The sequence below is a fragment of the Lissotriton vulgaris genome, chromosome 3_1 (assembly GCF_964263255.1).
Source record: "Lissotriton vulgaris chromosome 3_1, aLisVul1.2, whole genome shotgun sequence".
NCBI classification, from domain to species: Eukaryota; Metazoa; Chordata; class Amphibia; order Caudata; family Salamandridae; genus Lissotriton; species Lissotriton vulgaris.
In genome coordinates this window covers 639,403,419-639,419,761 of record NC_141689.1, presented here as the reverse complement: position 1 = coordinate 639,419,761, position 16,343 = coordinate 639,403,419, and the positions used below count along the sequence as shown (strand labels likewise).

Sequence of the window (16,343 nt, the reverse complement as noted above, 5' to 3'; positions counted from 1 at the left end):
CCAATGCATGATGTGGATAGCGAAAAATCAAGGAATCGCTAAAAATCGCTAAATACTTTAGCGATTCCATGTAAAGTAATCGCAATAGTAAAATAATTCCAATCGCGCATTTTGCGATCCCGCAATTTGCGTAATCGCTAAATGCGATATCGCAATTAGCGAGTTTGCTAAAAGCGGGAGCGTGAAAAACTACAGAGTCGCATTGGGAGCAGGCTGATGACATCACAACCAGGAAGTCAATCAGCCCATGCTGCCACCTGTGCACAGTTGAACTCTGAGGCAGAAGCTGAGTGCAGGGAGTGAGAGCAGAAGCAAACAAACAGCAGGTTGCTAACTGGTGGAGACAGCCATGTCCCAACCAGCCACAGAGGAGGGAGCAGTGGCCAGGAAGCGCAAAATAAAATTCAGTGAGGGTGAACTTGACATCCTCATTGAAGAGGTTGCAAACAACCACGAAAAGTTATTTGGCAAGCTCTCCCTTAAAGTGCCAGAGGCAGACAAGAGGAGAATCTGGACCAGGATCAGGGACAAGGTGAATGCTGTGGGGGTCACACACCGCAGCATTGATGACCTCAAGAAGCGCTGGTACGACCTGCGCAGTCGTGCAAAGGAGAAGGTTGCTGAAAGGCTGAAGGAGGCGAAGGGGACTGGAGGAGGAGGCCCAACAGTCCCAGACAACACACCCCAGGAGGACATGATTGAGGGCACTATTGATCCTGAAGCAGTCGTAGGAGTGACAATCCTGGACACATCTGGGGCAGCCTGTAGCACACAAGGTAAGATGCATGACTATCAACAGCACAAAGCACATACTGATAGTGCCCAAATGTGATTTCACCTGCTAAAATTACAGCTAAAATAGTCCTGCACACATTTAACATAGGGAGCCCAATGCATCATGGTACTTGTAGTCAGTAGTACCCATGTGCCAGTTGGAATCCAACACAGTAAGCCCAAATGCTAATAATAAGCAGTACAGTGATAGATGAGAGACAGTCATAACAGAAAAGTGTCATTTTATTAAGGTTGTAGAACTATTGAAACACATGTATATAACATAGCACTGTTTCACATCACAGATGCAGCTGAAGGTAACACTGATGACAGTGATGTTGAAGAGAGCACACAGCCCAATCAAGAGACTGCGGCATCAAAACCTGTGTCACCACCATCCAAAGGAAAGGCACCAGCAAGACGCAGGGCCACAGTTGCACCACTACAGCCAATGGAGGTAGAACAGCATACATCTAGCACACCTACTACAAGCCGTGAAAGTGCCAGTCACACACCAACACCGCAGGCACATGTCCGGTCAGGATCACGACGCAGACCAAGGAGCCCTACTTTGTCCCAGGAAGCAGGAAGTCACAGTCAGTGGGGTGGCGTGGAGTCGCAGATGGTGCGGGTTCAGCGCGTGCAAGCTAGGCACATGGGAGCAATTGACCTGCAGATGACGAAAATGAACAGTAACATCACTGCAATGGCTGACAGTGTGAGGGAGCTCACAACTGCCATAGTGGAGGCTCACAGGGAATCCAACAACGCCCTCCTGGAGGTTGCACGTGTGATGCACGAGGGACACAATTCACAGAGGAAGAGGCATCGGCAGTTTCTCGCATGCATGGAGGCTTATACCAAGTCAAACACCAAGATAAGCACTAGCGTGTCACACCTGTCACGTCGGTCTGTGGGAATGCAGATTGACATGGCCCATTGTTGTGGGGATGTGTCCAAGGCACTGGGGCAAATTACTACAGCTGTGGAGATGATGCAGGCTAGCACTAGTGTTCAGGGCGACGTTACAGGGGAAGAGGGTAGTGAGGCTTCCAGCCTGAGCAGCATCAGTGCGCCACTCAACACTGTCAGGAGGAGCAGTAGCCGTAGGCAGGCACCTCCCGCAGCATCTACGAATGCAGATGCTGAAGCAGGAGAAAGACATTTGGGTGTGAGAGGGAGGAGACGGTAAAACAAATTGGAGGGGTGTTAGACCTCATGGTGACGTAACCATGTTCAAGACATTCTTAGTGACTGCATGACAAGTCCTTAGTGTGTCTCCTCTGTCCATTGGTGCATGGGGTTAATGTGCTAATGGACAGCATTTCAGGTTGTATTGACACCCCATACCGCCAGCCGTGATAATAAATAGTTAACCTACAAATGCAAATGAGTGTTGTGTGTCATTGTTACATACCTTAGAAATAATGCTGGGTGATGTCTGCACGTTTCCTCTGTCCCTCCGCTGAACTGGCAATATGTGCACGGCGTGGTTGTGCTGGGGGCTGGTTGCCCTCTGTGTCAGATTCCTCGATGGGGATGCCTCTCCTTGTTGCTATGTTGTGCAACATTGCACATGCAGCAATTATCCTGCAGCAGGTTTCCGGTTGGTACAGCATAGCTCCTCCAGTTTTATGCAGGATGCGAAAGCGACTCTTGAGCAATCCAAATGTCCGTTCTATAACGTTACGTGTCCTGATGTGGGCTGCATTGTACCTCTGTTGTTGTGGACTGGCTGGGTTCAGGTAGGGAGTCAAGATGTAATGCCTCACCGCGTATGCACTGTCACCTACAGAGTAAGAGGCAAGATGTCAGAGTCACTTATGCATTGCCATGACTAAGTCAGTGATGTGTATAGTATTGCACTTACCTAGCAGGTGTCCATTGCCAAAATCTCCCCTGAGCAGACGTGTGTGCAAGCCGCTATGGCGGAAGATGTATGAATCGTGAGTGCTTCCTGGGTATTGTGCGACAAGGTCGGTGATGATGTTTTCCGCATTGCACACTGCTTGAACATTGATTGAGTGATATGCTTTACGGTTGCGGAATATATACTCATTCACGGCAGGGGGACATATGGCTACGTGGGTGCAATCAATGCATCCAATCACGTGTGGGAACCTTGCTACTTGGTAGAAGTCCTGTTTTGTTTGGCTCAATTCCTGTGGGGTTGTGGGGAAGGAGATGTGGTTGTTGATGACAGTCATCATGGCGGCCAGGAAGGATTTGAAGAACCGCGAAAGGGAGCTCTGTGATACCCCTCCTGCTTCTGCCACTATGTCCTGGAAGCTACCTGAGGCAAGGAGGTGGAGGCTACATAGCACCTGGACATGAGTAGGTATAGCCTGGCTCCTATGTGTTTGGCGCTGCAATAGTGGGTCCAATTCATCTATTAAGTCCAGTATCATAGCAGCATTCATCCTGTACTTATCATAAATTTGCTCAGCTGTCTGTCCTAACAATGTGATGCGCAGACGGAAGATTCTATCCTGGATTCTCCTTCTGGCCTGGCCTGCTGCAAGTATCCTTCTCCTCCTCGCAAATATGTAGAGTCCTGCCATTGTGGAAGGCCACTGGGGCCTCATGGGAGTGTTTAAATACACCTCTGATGTCAGGCAGGTGAGTGGGAATTTTTTTTTTTTTTTTACCACCTGATTGTGATTCCCTGTAAACTGCTCTTGCTAAATAGCGAATAATGACGGAATCGCAATTTGCGATATTACATGCATGGGAAAATGCGATTTTATAGCGAACTCGCTATTTGGATATTGCGATTTCGCTATATTAATCGCAATTTCTTGGTTTCTCGCTACTTGCGAGTCGCAAATGGACTTTGGCTTTGATTCTGCGATTATATAGCGATTTCGCAATTTTGCGTTTGCGAATTTGCTTTTTCTAGCGATTTCTCTTCATGCATGCCGTTTCTTTCCATTGCGATCGCAATTGGTAATTCGCACCAGTTGCGCTCGCAATTTTGGTTGATGCATCTGGCCCTATGCCTCCACTTTTGTCAGCTAATTTAATGACAATGGTGCTATCTGATTTATTTTATTTATTTTATTTTTAGGTTTTTATAGAGCGCATAGTCACCCTTGAGTATCCCAGCGCTGAACCTCGTACTCCTAAAGGGGGGGGCAAGGAAAACTTCGAGTAGATCAAGGAAAGAGGAGGGTTTTGAGGGATTTCCTAAATCTTAAAAGGCTTGGTTCCGCTCTAAGGTTCGGGGGAAGTGCGTTCCATTTTCTGGCTGTATTTACCGAGAATCTACGGCCGCCAACGCGGGTTTTCTTCACCCTAGGGACCACAATAAGGTTTCCCTGTTCAGACCGGAGCGCTCTCGGTGGTTTGTATGGGGTGATCCATGTGCTCAGAATGGGAGGGCCAACGTTGTGCAGGGTCTTGTGGGCCAGGCAGAGGGCCTTGAATGTGACTCTTTCCCTCACGGGGAGCCAATGAAGTTTTCTCAACGCTGGTTTGGCCGATGTTCTTGATGGGGTGTTTGTGAGCAGGCGGGCTGCGGCATTTTGGGTTTTTTGTAAGATCTGGTAGGTGGCTTCCGGTGCGCCGAGGTAAATGGCGTTGCTATAATCTAGCCTTGCTAGCACTAGGCCTTGGATTAGCAGGAGGCGAGATTTGAATGGTAGTAGGGGCAGTACCTTTCTGCATGATCTTAGAAGCCCATAGCAGATGCCGGCAGTTTTCCTAGCCTGAGTCCTAAAGGTGAGGTCTGTCTCGAGCCACACTCCTAGACTCTTGACCTCTGTTTTGGGGGAGGGGGGGTCACCCATACAGGCGGGCCAGATGTCAGGTGGAAGACTCGGGGATTTGTGGCCGAGGAGCAGGATCTCTGTTTTTGACCCGTTGAGCTTTAGGTCAGAGTCGCTCATCCATTGGTGGACGGTGGAGAGACAGTCACGCAGGTTGGAGGGTTTTAGCTTGGGGTGTGAGAGAGTCACCACCAGCTGGGTGTCGTCAGCGTAGCTGACGATCGTGACTCCGAATGGGGCGACCAATTCCTCCAGTGGGGCCATATACACGTTGAAAAGCGTGGGGCTCAGTGAGGAGCCCTGGGGCACTCCACACCGGAGGGGAATTGGGGGGGAGCGGCTTTCTCCTTCCCAGACTTGGAAGGAGCGTTGGGAGAGGAAAGATGTGAGCCATCTCAGCGCACTGTCTTGTATACCTATGTTGTCTAGGCGCTGGGCTAGGACCTGATGGTTGACAGTGTCGAATGCCGCGCTGAGGTCCAGGAGGACCACTGCCACTGATCCTCCTGTGTCAATGATCTCTCTCGCTTTCTCTACGGCCGCCAGGAGGGCGGTGTCTGTCCCCTGACCTGGTCTGAAGCCGGTTTGGGAGTTTTTTAAGAGAAGGTTAGCCTCCAGGAAGTGGGACAGTTGTTTATTTACCAGCTTCTCTGCAACCTTCCCTATCCAGGGGAGGAGCAAGATGGGTCGATAGTTGGACAAGTCCGTGGGGTCTAGAGATGGCTTGTTTAGTAAGCCCTTGACCACGGCCTCCTTCCAGCTTAGAGGGACTTCTCCTTGGGAGAGAGAGGTGTTAATGAGGGCCGTGAGTCTAGCTACGATGGTCCGAGCGATGCTTTTTGTGAACCGTACGGGCACTGAGTCGCTGGGGGCGCCGCTTTTCGTGGCTGCCAGGGTGGTTACCACTTCTTCTTCTGTAAATGGTCCGAATGAGGCTAAACGTGGAAGTTCAGAAGAGTCCGTGGGATTTCTTGAAGTGGGGGTACAATCCTTGGCTGATCCGGGGGGGGCCTGATTGGTGGTGGGTAGGGAGGAAAGGATATTTTTTATTTTGTTATCAAAGAAAGTGGCCAGGTTGGCGCATTTTTCCTCGGCTGCTTTGGGGTCCAGGGCTATCTGCGGGGGAGCTGGAACATGGAGGAGCTCTTTAAGGATGGAAAAAGTCTCCTTAGCAGAGCATGCTGAACTCTTTATTCTTTCTTCAAAGAAGGAGCTTTTTGCGCTGTGGAGTGCTTGTTTGTATGCCTTCATGGTTGTTTGGTAGGCGTTTTTGTTCGTTACCGATTTATTTTTTCTCCAAGTCCGCTCCGACCTTTTGCACTCCTTCCTGAGGATGTTCAGGGCCGGAGTGTACCAGGGGGCATGGTTAATCCTTTTTACATGCTTGAGGGCGCATGTAAGTGGGATGAGGCTGTCTAGGGGGTTGGTGAGCCAGCTGTTAAACTCCCTATCAGCGGAGTTGGGGTCAGTGGAGAGGGGACCGTCGGATTCCCTCAGCTTCCCTTCCCATTCTTCTGGTCTTAGTTTTTTCCAACGTCTAGTTAGAGTCTTGGTTTTCTGTTTAGGAACCGTGGCGGGCTGATAGGACCAGTGCATGGGGACCAGAAAGTGGTCGGTCCATGGAAGAGGGGTAGGGTCATGTATTTGAAGATTATTGATATTAGAGAAAACGGGGTCTAGAAGGTGCCCTTTCTCGTGCGTGGGTTTCGAGTTCAGCAGCAGGAGGTCAGCTGACATGAGGTCTGCTTGGAGATTGGCGGCTGTGTTATCTGTTTTATCTAAAAAGTGTAGGTTCAAGTCCCCTAAAAGAAGGAAATTGGGTGTTTCTAATGTTTTTAAAAGGATGTGGTCCATCAGCGTGCTTGGAAAGTCACCTATCGCGCCTGGTGGTCGGTATATCAACAGACCCGATAGTGAAGTGGTGGGGGAGATCTGGAGGATGAAATTGCCGTTTTCACAGTCCTTGACCGTGCCCTCGCTGAGCCTGCAGCTAAAATTACTTTTATAGAGAATGGCGAGCCCGCCACCCCTTCCAACTGGTCTATCAAGGCAGCAGATTTGATAGCCGGGGGGGGTAGCATTGACCAGGTCCGAGCCGTTGCTGGGGGTCAGCCAGGTTTCGGTCAGGAACAAGGCGTCTAGCGAGAGGGTTTGAGTGAGAAGGTTGATCTCATGTGAGTGTTTTGCTAGCGACCTGCAATTCAGGAGGCCTAGTCGAAGCATATGGTCGGGTTCCGTAGCTTTGTGGGTGTCGCAACAGGGACATCCTCTGAACGGGGTGTCATCCTGGAGGATGAAGTCGCATTGAGGACTTTTCTTAGTGTTCCAGAGACGGAGGGTGTCCGAGGAGTAGGATAGATGGGGCTGAGATTTGGGCATAGTGTCTGGTCCTAGGGCCGGCTGGGCCCGGACGGGCCCAGACGGGCTTGCCTTTGGCGCGCCTTCGGCGCGCCACCGGCGCGCCCGCTGCGGCGTCCGCTGCGCGTACGATGGATGCACATAATTTCAAACCAAAAAAAGTGGGAGGGGGCGTGGCCTCGGAGTGGGCGTGGCCTCTTTCCTCGCCGGCAATGGCGATTGAAAATGAATGTGGTGCCTGGGCTCCGCTAACAGCGCTAAGATCCGCTGTGCGGTGCGCTCGAGTGCCCACAGAGATTCTATCAACTGCCTGGGAGCAGCGTGAGTTTTTAAAAAGGTACAGAGTAATACGTGACACAAGTGATAATAATTTTTAAAAACAGGGATCAGGTGCTCCCGGCTTCCGCCTCAGGAGTATAGCAGGTTCCAATGTAAACACTCGTTATCCAGTGTTTTATACTGGTTAGGTCGGGGGGCGTGGCCTCGGAGTGGGCGTGGCCTCTTTCCTCGCCGGCAATGGCGATTGAAAATGAATGTGGTGCCTGGGCTCCGCTAACAGCGCTAAGATCCGCTGTGCGGTGCGCTCGAGTGCCCACAGAGATTCTATCAACTGCCTGGGAGCAGCGTGAGTTTTTAAAAAGGTACAGAGTAATACGTGACACAAGTGATAATAATTTTTAAAAACAGGGATCAGGTGCTCCCGGCTTCCGCCTCAGGAGTATAGCAGGTTCCAATGTAAACACTCGTTATCCAGTGTTTTATACTGGTTAGGTCGGGGGGCGTGGCCTCGGAGTGGGCGTGGCCTCTTTCCTCGCCGGCAATGGCGATTGAAAATGAATGTGGTGCCTGGGCTCCGCTAACAGCGCTAAGATCCGCTGTGCGGTGCGCTCGAGTGCCCACAGAGATTCTATCAACTGCCTGGGAGCAGCGTGAGTTTTTAAAAAGGTACAGAGTAATACGTGACACAAGTGATAATAATTTTTAAAAACAGGGATCAGGTGCTCCCGGCTTCCGCCTCAGGAGTATAGCAGGTTCCAATGTAAACACTCGTTATCCAGTGTTTTATACTGGTTAGGTCGGGGGGCGTGGCCTCGGAGTGGGCGTGGCCTCTTTCCTCGCCGGCAATGGCGATTGAAAATGAATGTGGTGCCTGGGCTCCGCTAACAGCGCTAAGATCCGCTGTGCGGTGCGCTCGAGTGCCCACAGAGATTCTATCAACTGCCTGGGAGCAGCGTGAGTTTTTAAAAAGGTACAGAGTAATACGTGACACAAGTGATAATAATTTTTAAAAACAGGGATCAGGTGCTCCCGGCTTCCGCCTCAGGAGTATAGCAGGTTCCAATGTAAACACTCGTTATCCAGTGTTTTATACTGGTTAGGTCGGGGGCGTGGCCTCGGAGTGGGCGTGGCCTCTTTCCTCGCCGGCAATGGCGATTGAAAATGAATGTGGTGCCTGGGCTCCGCTAACAGCGCTAAGATCCGCTGTGCGGTGCGCTCGAGTGCCCACAGAGATTCTATCAACTGCCTGGGAGCAGCGTGAGTTTTTAAAAAGGTACAGAGTAATACGTGACACAAGTGATAATAATTTTTAAAAACAGGGATCAGGTGCTCCCGGCTTCCGCCTCAGGAGTATAGCAGGTTCCAATGTAAACACTCGTTATCCAGTGTTTTATACTGGTTAGGTCGGGGCGTGGCCTCGGAGTGGGCGTGGCCTCTTTCCTCGCCAGCAATGGCGATTGAAAATGAATGTGGTGCCTGGGCTCCGCTAACAGCGCTAAGATCCGCTGTGCGGTGCGCTCGAGTGCCCACAGAGATTCTATCAACTGCCTGGGAGCAGCGTGAGTTTTTAAAAAGGTACAGAGTAATACGTGACACAAGTGATAATAATTTTTAAAAACAGGGATCAGGTGCTCCCGGCTTCCGCCTCAGGAGTATAGCAGGTTCCAGAGTAGAGAGAGTAGGGAGTTTCTTTCGGACAGCAGGATGATTGCTGCTATTGATTTATCTTTCATTTCTTAGCTGTAACATGTCTTTCAGTACCAGTCTCTCAAATGTAGTTGTTCAGGGAGAATACCTATTGAATGAGGAAAAAAATATTAACAGAGGCTTAAGACCTGATACTGGCTCGCCATGTCTCTTTCCCTTATTCATAAAGAATATACTGAAACAGATTTAATGAAAGAAGTTTTGAAGATATATTTGTAGAGAAAATATTCAGTTTTCTTAGTAGTGACAAAGGATAAACCTTTGCTTAATAGAGATATTTCTGAGGAGGCTAAGACGTGCTGAGGCAAATTGAAGATCAGTATGAGATGATTGCTAGGGTGATCTGTTTGCACATCTTGTAAAGGAAACCTCATTAGGAGCCCTCTGGTTCACACCTGTAGTACTTCCTCCTAGCTCACCAATTTCCAGGTGTGTGACACAGTTTCCCTTGCCTCTCTGTCCTCTGTCCCAAAACGGCTGGGGATGAAAAGGCCCTTAGCCACTACTTGGCCCTTCCTGTGGATCAGTGTCTTCCAAACCTTTTTAAGAGTCAAAGAAGGTAACACTTTTTTGTTTTTCAACCCGCCCCAAGTGTTGGGGTGATTGAATGGTGGATCTTTAGTATAGAAGTCATCTGTTACATAGAAGTATGCCTTTTATTTTGTGGAGTTCTTAATATCACTCAAGACCTTATCTGCTTTCTTTTTCATTTCTTTGTTAGTGAATTCTTCTTTGTATTTATTTAGTTTATCAATGGCCGTTTTAGCTTCAAAAAACACAGCTTGGTCTAAAGGTTCCTTTCCCATTTCTTCTATTACTTTAACTCCTCTTTAGTGTGTTCTAGGGCTGTCCCTATTCCTCGAACCATTAAGTAGCAGGAGCACATAGTGGCTATGCGACTGTGAATTTATTTTCTCCCTGAATATGCCTGAAAGTTCTTTACTTGCAGTCCCTGAGGGACTGCAAGTAAAGCCTCTAAGTACTCAGTAAGTATGTGAGCATGTAATTCAGTGTGTAATGCTTCTGTTTAGCTATTTCTAATGTATCCAAAACTGTTTGCTTGGGATCAGAGTCTGTTGGAGTTGCTGTCGAGAATAATGAGGGCATCTAATGACTTTTGCGGCATAAACAATAGAGCGGTAGTAGTAGTAAATTAATCCCACCTACTAATCACAATTTCAGTGGGTTATTGAAAATCATTCTAAACTAAAGACATCTGTGCCATACCAAGATTCCGTCCATCATTTGTTTGCATTGCACTTAGCAAGATATCTGGGCACCCTACTATCAAAGGTGTCTAAAGTCAGTGGATCCAAAGGCCACTGCACATCAAATAAATACAAAAAGATAGCACAGCACTCCCTATGCAGTCCAAAGTAACAGTCTCATTTATAGAATTCAAAATGCAGTCTTGTAGTCCAATGAGTAAAAAGCCAGTGTGTTGAATCCAAGCATCTTTATTATGTACAAGTTGAAATCTTCAACAATATAAGGTAAGTGACGTTATGAAGCACCGCCATCATGTGTTTGATCCCACAAGTGACTTCTTCAAGGCTCTTTCTGAAATTAATATCGCATAAGTAGTTGATGAAAAAAAGATTAACTTGGTTTAAAGTTCAATGAGAATCCAAAAGAGTAGACCATGGAACCATTTGAAAACATTTTGGGGTCGATTCCGATTCGGGAAAAACCGCTCCGAATAGCCGTTTGGAGCGTTTTTCCCATACGAATCGTACCCTGCAACGTCCCCCGTACGTACGACGAAGTACGATTCGTACCAGGAGCAGTACTCCTTACGAGTCGTACAAGACACCGTACGACTCTAATCTCCGTACGATTCTCCCTCGGAACCCGCTGTATGCGACATCTGTATGGTTCGCGGCTGGTTTTTACGACCCAGCAAGTACGATGCGTGTCGGGTACGCACCGTACTACCCCTTTTCTACAGGAGCTGAAAACAGCTGTAAAAGCAGAGTTCGTGCCGAAACAGGTACGGAACGCCCCCCCCCCGAGTACGGTGCGTACCCCCAAGATTGCAGGGGTACGCGCCGTACCCCTGCGATCATGGGGTGTACGAGCTGTACCCCCATTGTACGATTGGTGTACGAGCCATACCCCATGTACGATGGGGGCACGGCTCATACATCGATCGTATATGGGGTACGGCTCGTACACCGATCGTACATGGGGTACGGCTTGTACACTGATCATACATGGGGTTCGGCTCGTACACCGATCGTACATGGGGTACGGCTCGTACACCCCATGATCGCAGGGGTACGTGCGTACCCCTGCGATCATGGGGTGTACGGACCGTACGGTGTGTATGTGTTTGTGTGCTTTTCCGTACGACTCGCCTTTATCTGACGTGGACCGTACGAATTGCGTCTTCATGCCCCGGTCCAGATCGTACTCGTCGGGTCGTACGGCATGTGTACGAGTCGTACGGTATGTGTATGAGTCATACGGTTCACGGTTTCAGCCTTGCAATACGTACGGATCGCGACGATTCGGACGGATTCACGGAATACGGATCGTACTTGCGACTCGGACGGACGGGTACGATTCGTACGGAGAGGGCTCCGGATACAAATCGTGCGGACGGTTTTTTCCCGAATCGGAATCGACCCCATTGTGTACAGACAGCCCCATGCTGGTTTGAGGAGTTTATGAGATATCCTATGTTAAAAGGGTATGGCACATGTGGTTGGGTTGATAGACTCTTGTTTACTTGGAGTGCTCCTTTTCTTCTCTATTATTGTGGTTTATTGATTGTTGTAGAAGCTTATCAGATCTCGTGTGAAGGAGCATCTGTTTCTTCTTTTCTACTGTGCTTCAGGCAGCACTTTGTAACTTTGTTGCCTATGGTCATGAGCCCACATGAGCTTACTTTTCATTGATATAATGTTGGACCGTGGAAATTCGGGGGTTCTGGCACACTCACTTACTCGTTGTCACTGACCGGTTCATTATTATCGAACCTTCTATTCATTTGCTTTCTCATTGGAGGTTTAAACACAGTTAATCTGATTTTCATCGACTTCTTACTTGATATTCATTTCAAAAAGAGCCTTGATGAAGTCGGTCAGTCAGTCAGAAAACTTCATTTCCATTGTTTTTTTGCTGCATAAAAGTACATCAAAGCTTGCATCACAATTAATAAGCGTAACCATTTGTCATAGGATGATCAAATTAAACCTATTTTCTAAAACACCATAAAACAAGTTTTAAAACCCAATTCCTTTTGTCTGATTGGTTCCGTGATTCATATATAAATATTTGAAATTCTTAAAACCATTGAATATCAAACAGGGAGTCCCATAAATTAGATTAAAACATCTAGGCCTAATAGTTTATGCTAAATTGTTCAAGGCTTCTTTTTGTATCTTAAACGTACCTAGCCATGGAATATATTAGGGGGTGATAGACAGTCAATTCAAGTAATACATCTTCCAAGGGGACCTTAACTTATCATTTTTATAAGTCACATATTCCCTGTTCCATAGATCTAACAACATTTCTTACACTTTATTACTGACCAGAGAAAGGTGGTAAGGACATAGCACACCAAAGAAGTCTCCAGCTGTTGAAAATGTGTCAGTGCCAGCCTATATTGAGTAAAGTTAGCACTAAGTAGATATGGTACTAATATTCTTTTCCTTTGTTGGGAGTAGAATGAGCAAAATAAAATTATGTGGTGAGCTGATTGAGCGGATACTCCAACACAATGGCATGCAGGCAAATTTGTGTGCGAGTGGATATTTGCTGGTAATCCCAAAGTGAGTGAAATAAAATTTAAACGGAACCTAACCAACATGAAATGATGCTGCAGTTTAAGCACAAAAGCCAGATATGTTTGATTTTGCTAAGGGACATGTATTGTATAAGGTAAAGCTGCTTTTATTTTTATTTTCCTCTCTTCTAGTGGATGCTGCATCTGCCAGGTAGATCTGCTTCAGCTTGGCCTTGGGGAGCTTGATACACTCTGCGGGGAGTCAAATGATTCTCGAAAACCCAATCTTGCCTGTGGAACCCGCATATCTCACCAGGGGAACTTTTTTGCAAGGTCTAATTTGAGACAGTTCCTTAGCACAGCTTGATTTAAGGGAATGGAGGGCCATAATAGCAATGAAGCCAGGCAAATGACATCGCCTATGTATGGAAGAAGAGCTCGCTATTACAGACAAGAAGTCATATCAATGGATATCGTAAATACATATTTTGTAAGTGTTTTGATGGTTGTGTGCCTGAATTTATCATTTAGCATTAGGTATGTGAATCTATTTAGCCTATTCAAATTCTATTGATCTTGTTAAATAATCCCTATGAGTGCTATTGTTTTTCTTTAATAGTTATACCCAAGCTTCGTGGGTTTATGGGTTGCTCTTGTTGCTTTGTAAAACGTTTGGAAAGTTGACATTTCCTCTGCCTAAAGATTTGGTGCTTTTAGCCTGTTTCCTGGGTCACATGACCAGTTGACCTTTGTGTATTTCCTCTAGACTGCATCACAATAGACTAAGTTTTACAGGATGGGCCATCCTGGCTTGATGGGGGGGAGGTGTGGGGTGTCACCTACTATTCTTATGTTTCAAAGGCACTGGCATAGCTTACACACATAGGACCTCACACCAGCCTATTGTGACAGACAGGTCAGAAAGCTAGTATATTCTAGAAACCACTTTAGGGGGGAGACTCCAGAAGTTTGTCCTTTCTCAAAGGGGGCAACAAGAATAAAAATCAGACCCTGAGACCAACTCTTCAGTACACCCCGGGACCACCAAAGCAAAACTACGGTAAACCCGACTCTTCGTGCTACAGTGACTGCCAGCAATGACCAGCAATGTGAGATCTGCACTTCGTACTACAGCATCGACAGCCCACAGTGACCACCAAAATGAATCTCCAGCTACGACTGTCTGCAATGCCGATAGGATATTTGTGTACAGTGACGATCGTTCATTACGCCCAGCCTGCTCCTCGTGGCCTCCTTCAACATGGACAAATCTCTTCACATTGAACTTTAGAAGGTAACTTTTTCAGCAGGACTGACCTGATCCCTATATTCGGCCCATGGTCTGTTGTGGTCAGCCTGAACTTGTTACATTCACCTGGTCTCGTACAACCAGATAACAATGAGTGGTTGTTATAAACAGAAGTCCATGAGCCGGGAATATAATCAGGTATTCTTTATTCAAGTAAAGTTGTTGAACAAGTTACCAAGATGGAAAGGTAAAACCCCACCAGGAGTGACCTCCTGGCCACTCAGCCTGCCTGCGCCAACTGCCAGTTGACACACAGGCTGAGCCCCCAACATTCCATGATGTCACTGAGGATTCTGGCAGTGACACCATGTGAGGCACAGGGAAAGGAGACATAGATGAATATAACACATCTCCTTTCTTTAGGGAAATTATCAAAGAGCAATTAGAATAAACAACATCAACACCAGTGTACACATCAACATCTGTGCACACCATACTTAGAAAATAAAGCATTTATACTGAAAAGGAGATATTAACACAAGATTCACAGATAATCAGTCCCATCCCCTTCCCTTGGGAAACACAACGCAACACAACCACCATGGGGACTAATTCGGTTTCTTCTCCTTCACCACACCTGTAACAGGGTATGAATCACCCTGTGAACTGCTCCGCCAACAAAACATAATAGGGTACACACTTAGCACAGACATCACCCACACAATAAAATAACCCACACACTATTTCGCCCACGCATCACAAACTAAACCAGAAGCCAAAACTGACCGCTAAATGACACTCACCACCCTAGTCAAACAACATATGACTCAGACCATCTTCAACAACTTATAAGGCACTCACCACCAAAATACAACAGCACGGGCACTCACCACCCAAATATTGACACTATAAGGCACTCACCACCCTAATACAACTCGACGGGAACTCAATACCCCAAAACTGACACCATAGGGCACTTACCAGCCAAGACAAACAACAAACGACATCAACCAACCTAAACAACATGCCTACTACCCTAATACAACTACACGGGGCACTCACTGCCCACTATAGACACTCACCACTGAAAATCCGACCCTATAGAGCACTTTTCAGCCTAGACTTCAACATAGAACTCAGACCACCTTAAATAACATATACAACAGCACAGGGCGCTCACCACTCCAACACTTCACCACCCTAGACCATCAACATACAACACAGACCAACCTAAACCAGATATAGGACACGCACCATCCTCTTACAACTGCCCAGGGCACTCTCCACCTCAAAAATATTATAGGGCACTCACCACTCCAAAACTACTATAGGGCACTCACCACCCAAAAACTACTACAGGGCACCACCCTAAACAATTGTTCACTATAGGACACTCACCACCCAAAATACTATAGGGCACTCACCACCCTAGACAATTGTTCACTATAGGGCACTTGCCACCCATTAAACTACTATAGGGCACTCACCACTCCAAAACAACTACAGGGTACTCAGCACCCTAGACAATTGTTCACTATGGGGTACTCACCACCCAAAATACTACAAAGCTGTCCGCTATAGGACATTCACCACCCTAAACTAACAACATTCAACACAGATCAACCTAAACCAGATATAGGATACTCACCACCCAAAATACTATAGGTTACTCACCACCCTAGACATAGGACACAGATCAACCTAAACAACATATAGGGCACACACCACCCCAATACACTTGCATGGGGTACTCGCTACCCCACAACTGACCACTACAGGCACTCACCAACCAGAAACTGACACTATAGGGCACTCACCACCCTAGATAACACCCTTCCACATGGACCACTTTCAACAACAATTCCTACAGCACAGGGCGTTTCTCACCCCAAAACTGTTCGCTATAGGGCACTCACTATACAAAATAACACTCAGCACCTCCATACAACTTGACGGGGCACTTACTACACAATAACTGACACTGTAGGACACTCACCACCCTAGACAACAACATACAATACGGACTAAGTTGAACCACAAATATAGAGCACTCACTACTCTGTTCAACTGTACGAGGCACTCACCACCCCAAAACCAACACAATTGGGCACTCACCACCCCAATACAATAGTACGAGCACTCACCACTCCAAAACTGACCATTATTAAGTACTCACCTCCCAGACAAATAACATAGACATTCTTATCCACAAATCTATGACTATTACAAAGTGCGCAAGACACACAGGCACCATCCATGGGCCCTCTCCACTCCAAAACACATTAGCCAAAAATACAAAAGCATCATCACGTTGAATTAATCGGCTACAAATTCATCAACAACCACACACATCCCACGAGACAAACACTCAATGCCCAGCATAGCAATGCCAGAAAAAGTTTCGTGCTCCGGTGAGCGATCTCTCACCCGAGGCCACTTTTAAACAGCTGTCTAAATGGCAACTGCAATATCCATG

General features: G+C 47.2%; 1 protein-coding gene across 1 annotated transcript; it reads left to right on the top strand.

Moving 5' to 3' along the window:
• The first annotated feature begins 349 nt into the window (after positions 1-349).
• Positions 350-2,130, top strand: LOC147726866 (uncharacterized). Its single transcript, XM_086963524.1, has 2 exons — positions 350-776; positions 1,080-2,130. The coding sequence occupies exons 1-2, from the start codon at positions 350-352 to the stop codon at positions 1,964-1,966; spliced, it is 1,314 nt and encodes a 437-aa protein (XP_086819650.1). The 3' UTR covers positions 1,967-2,130.
• Positions 2,131-16,343: the final 14,213 nt, after the last annotated feature.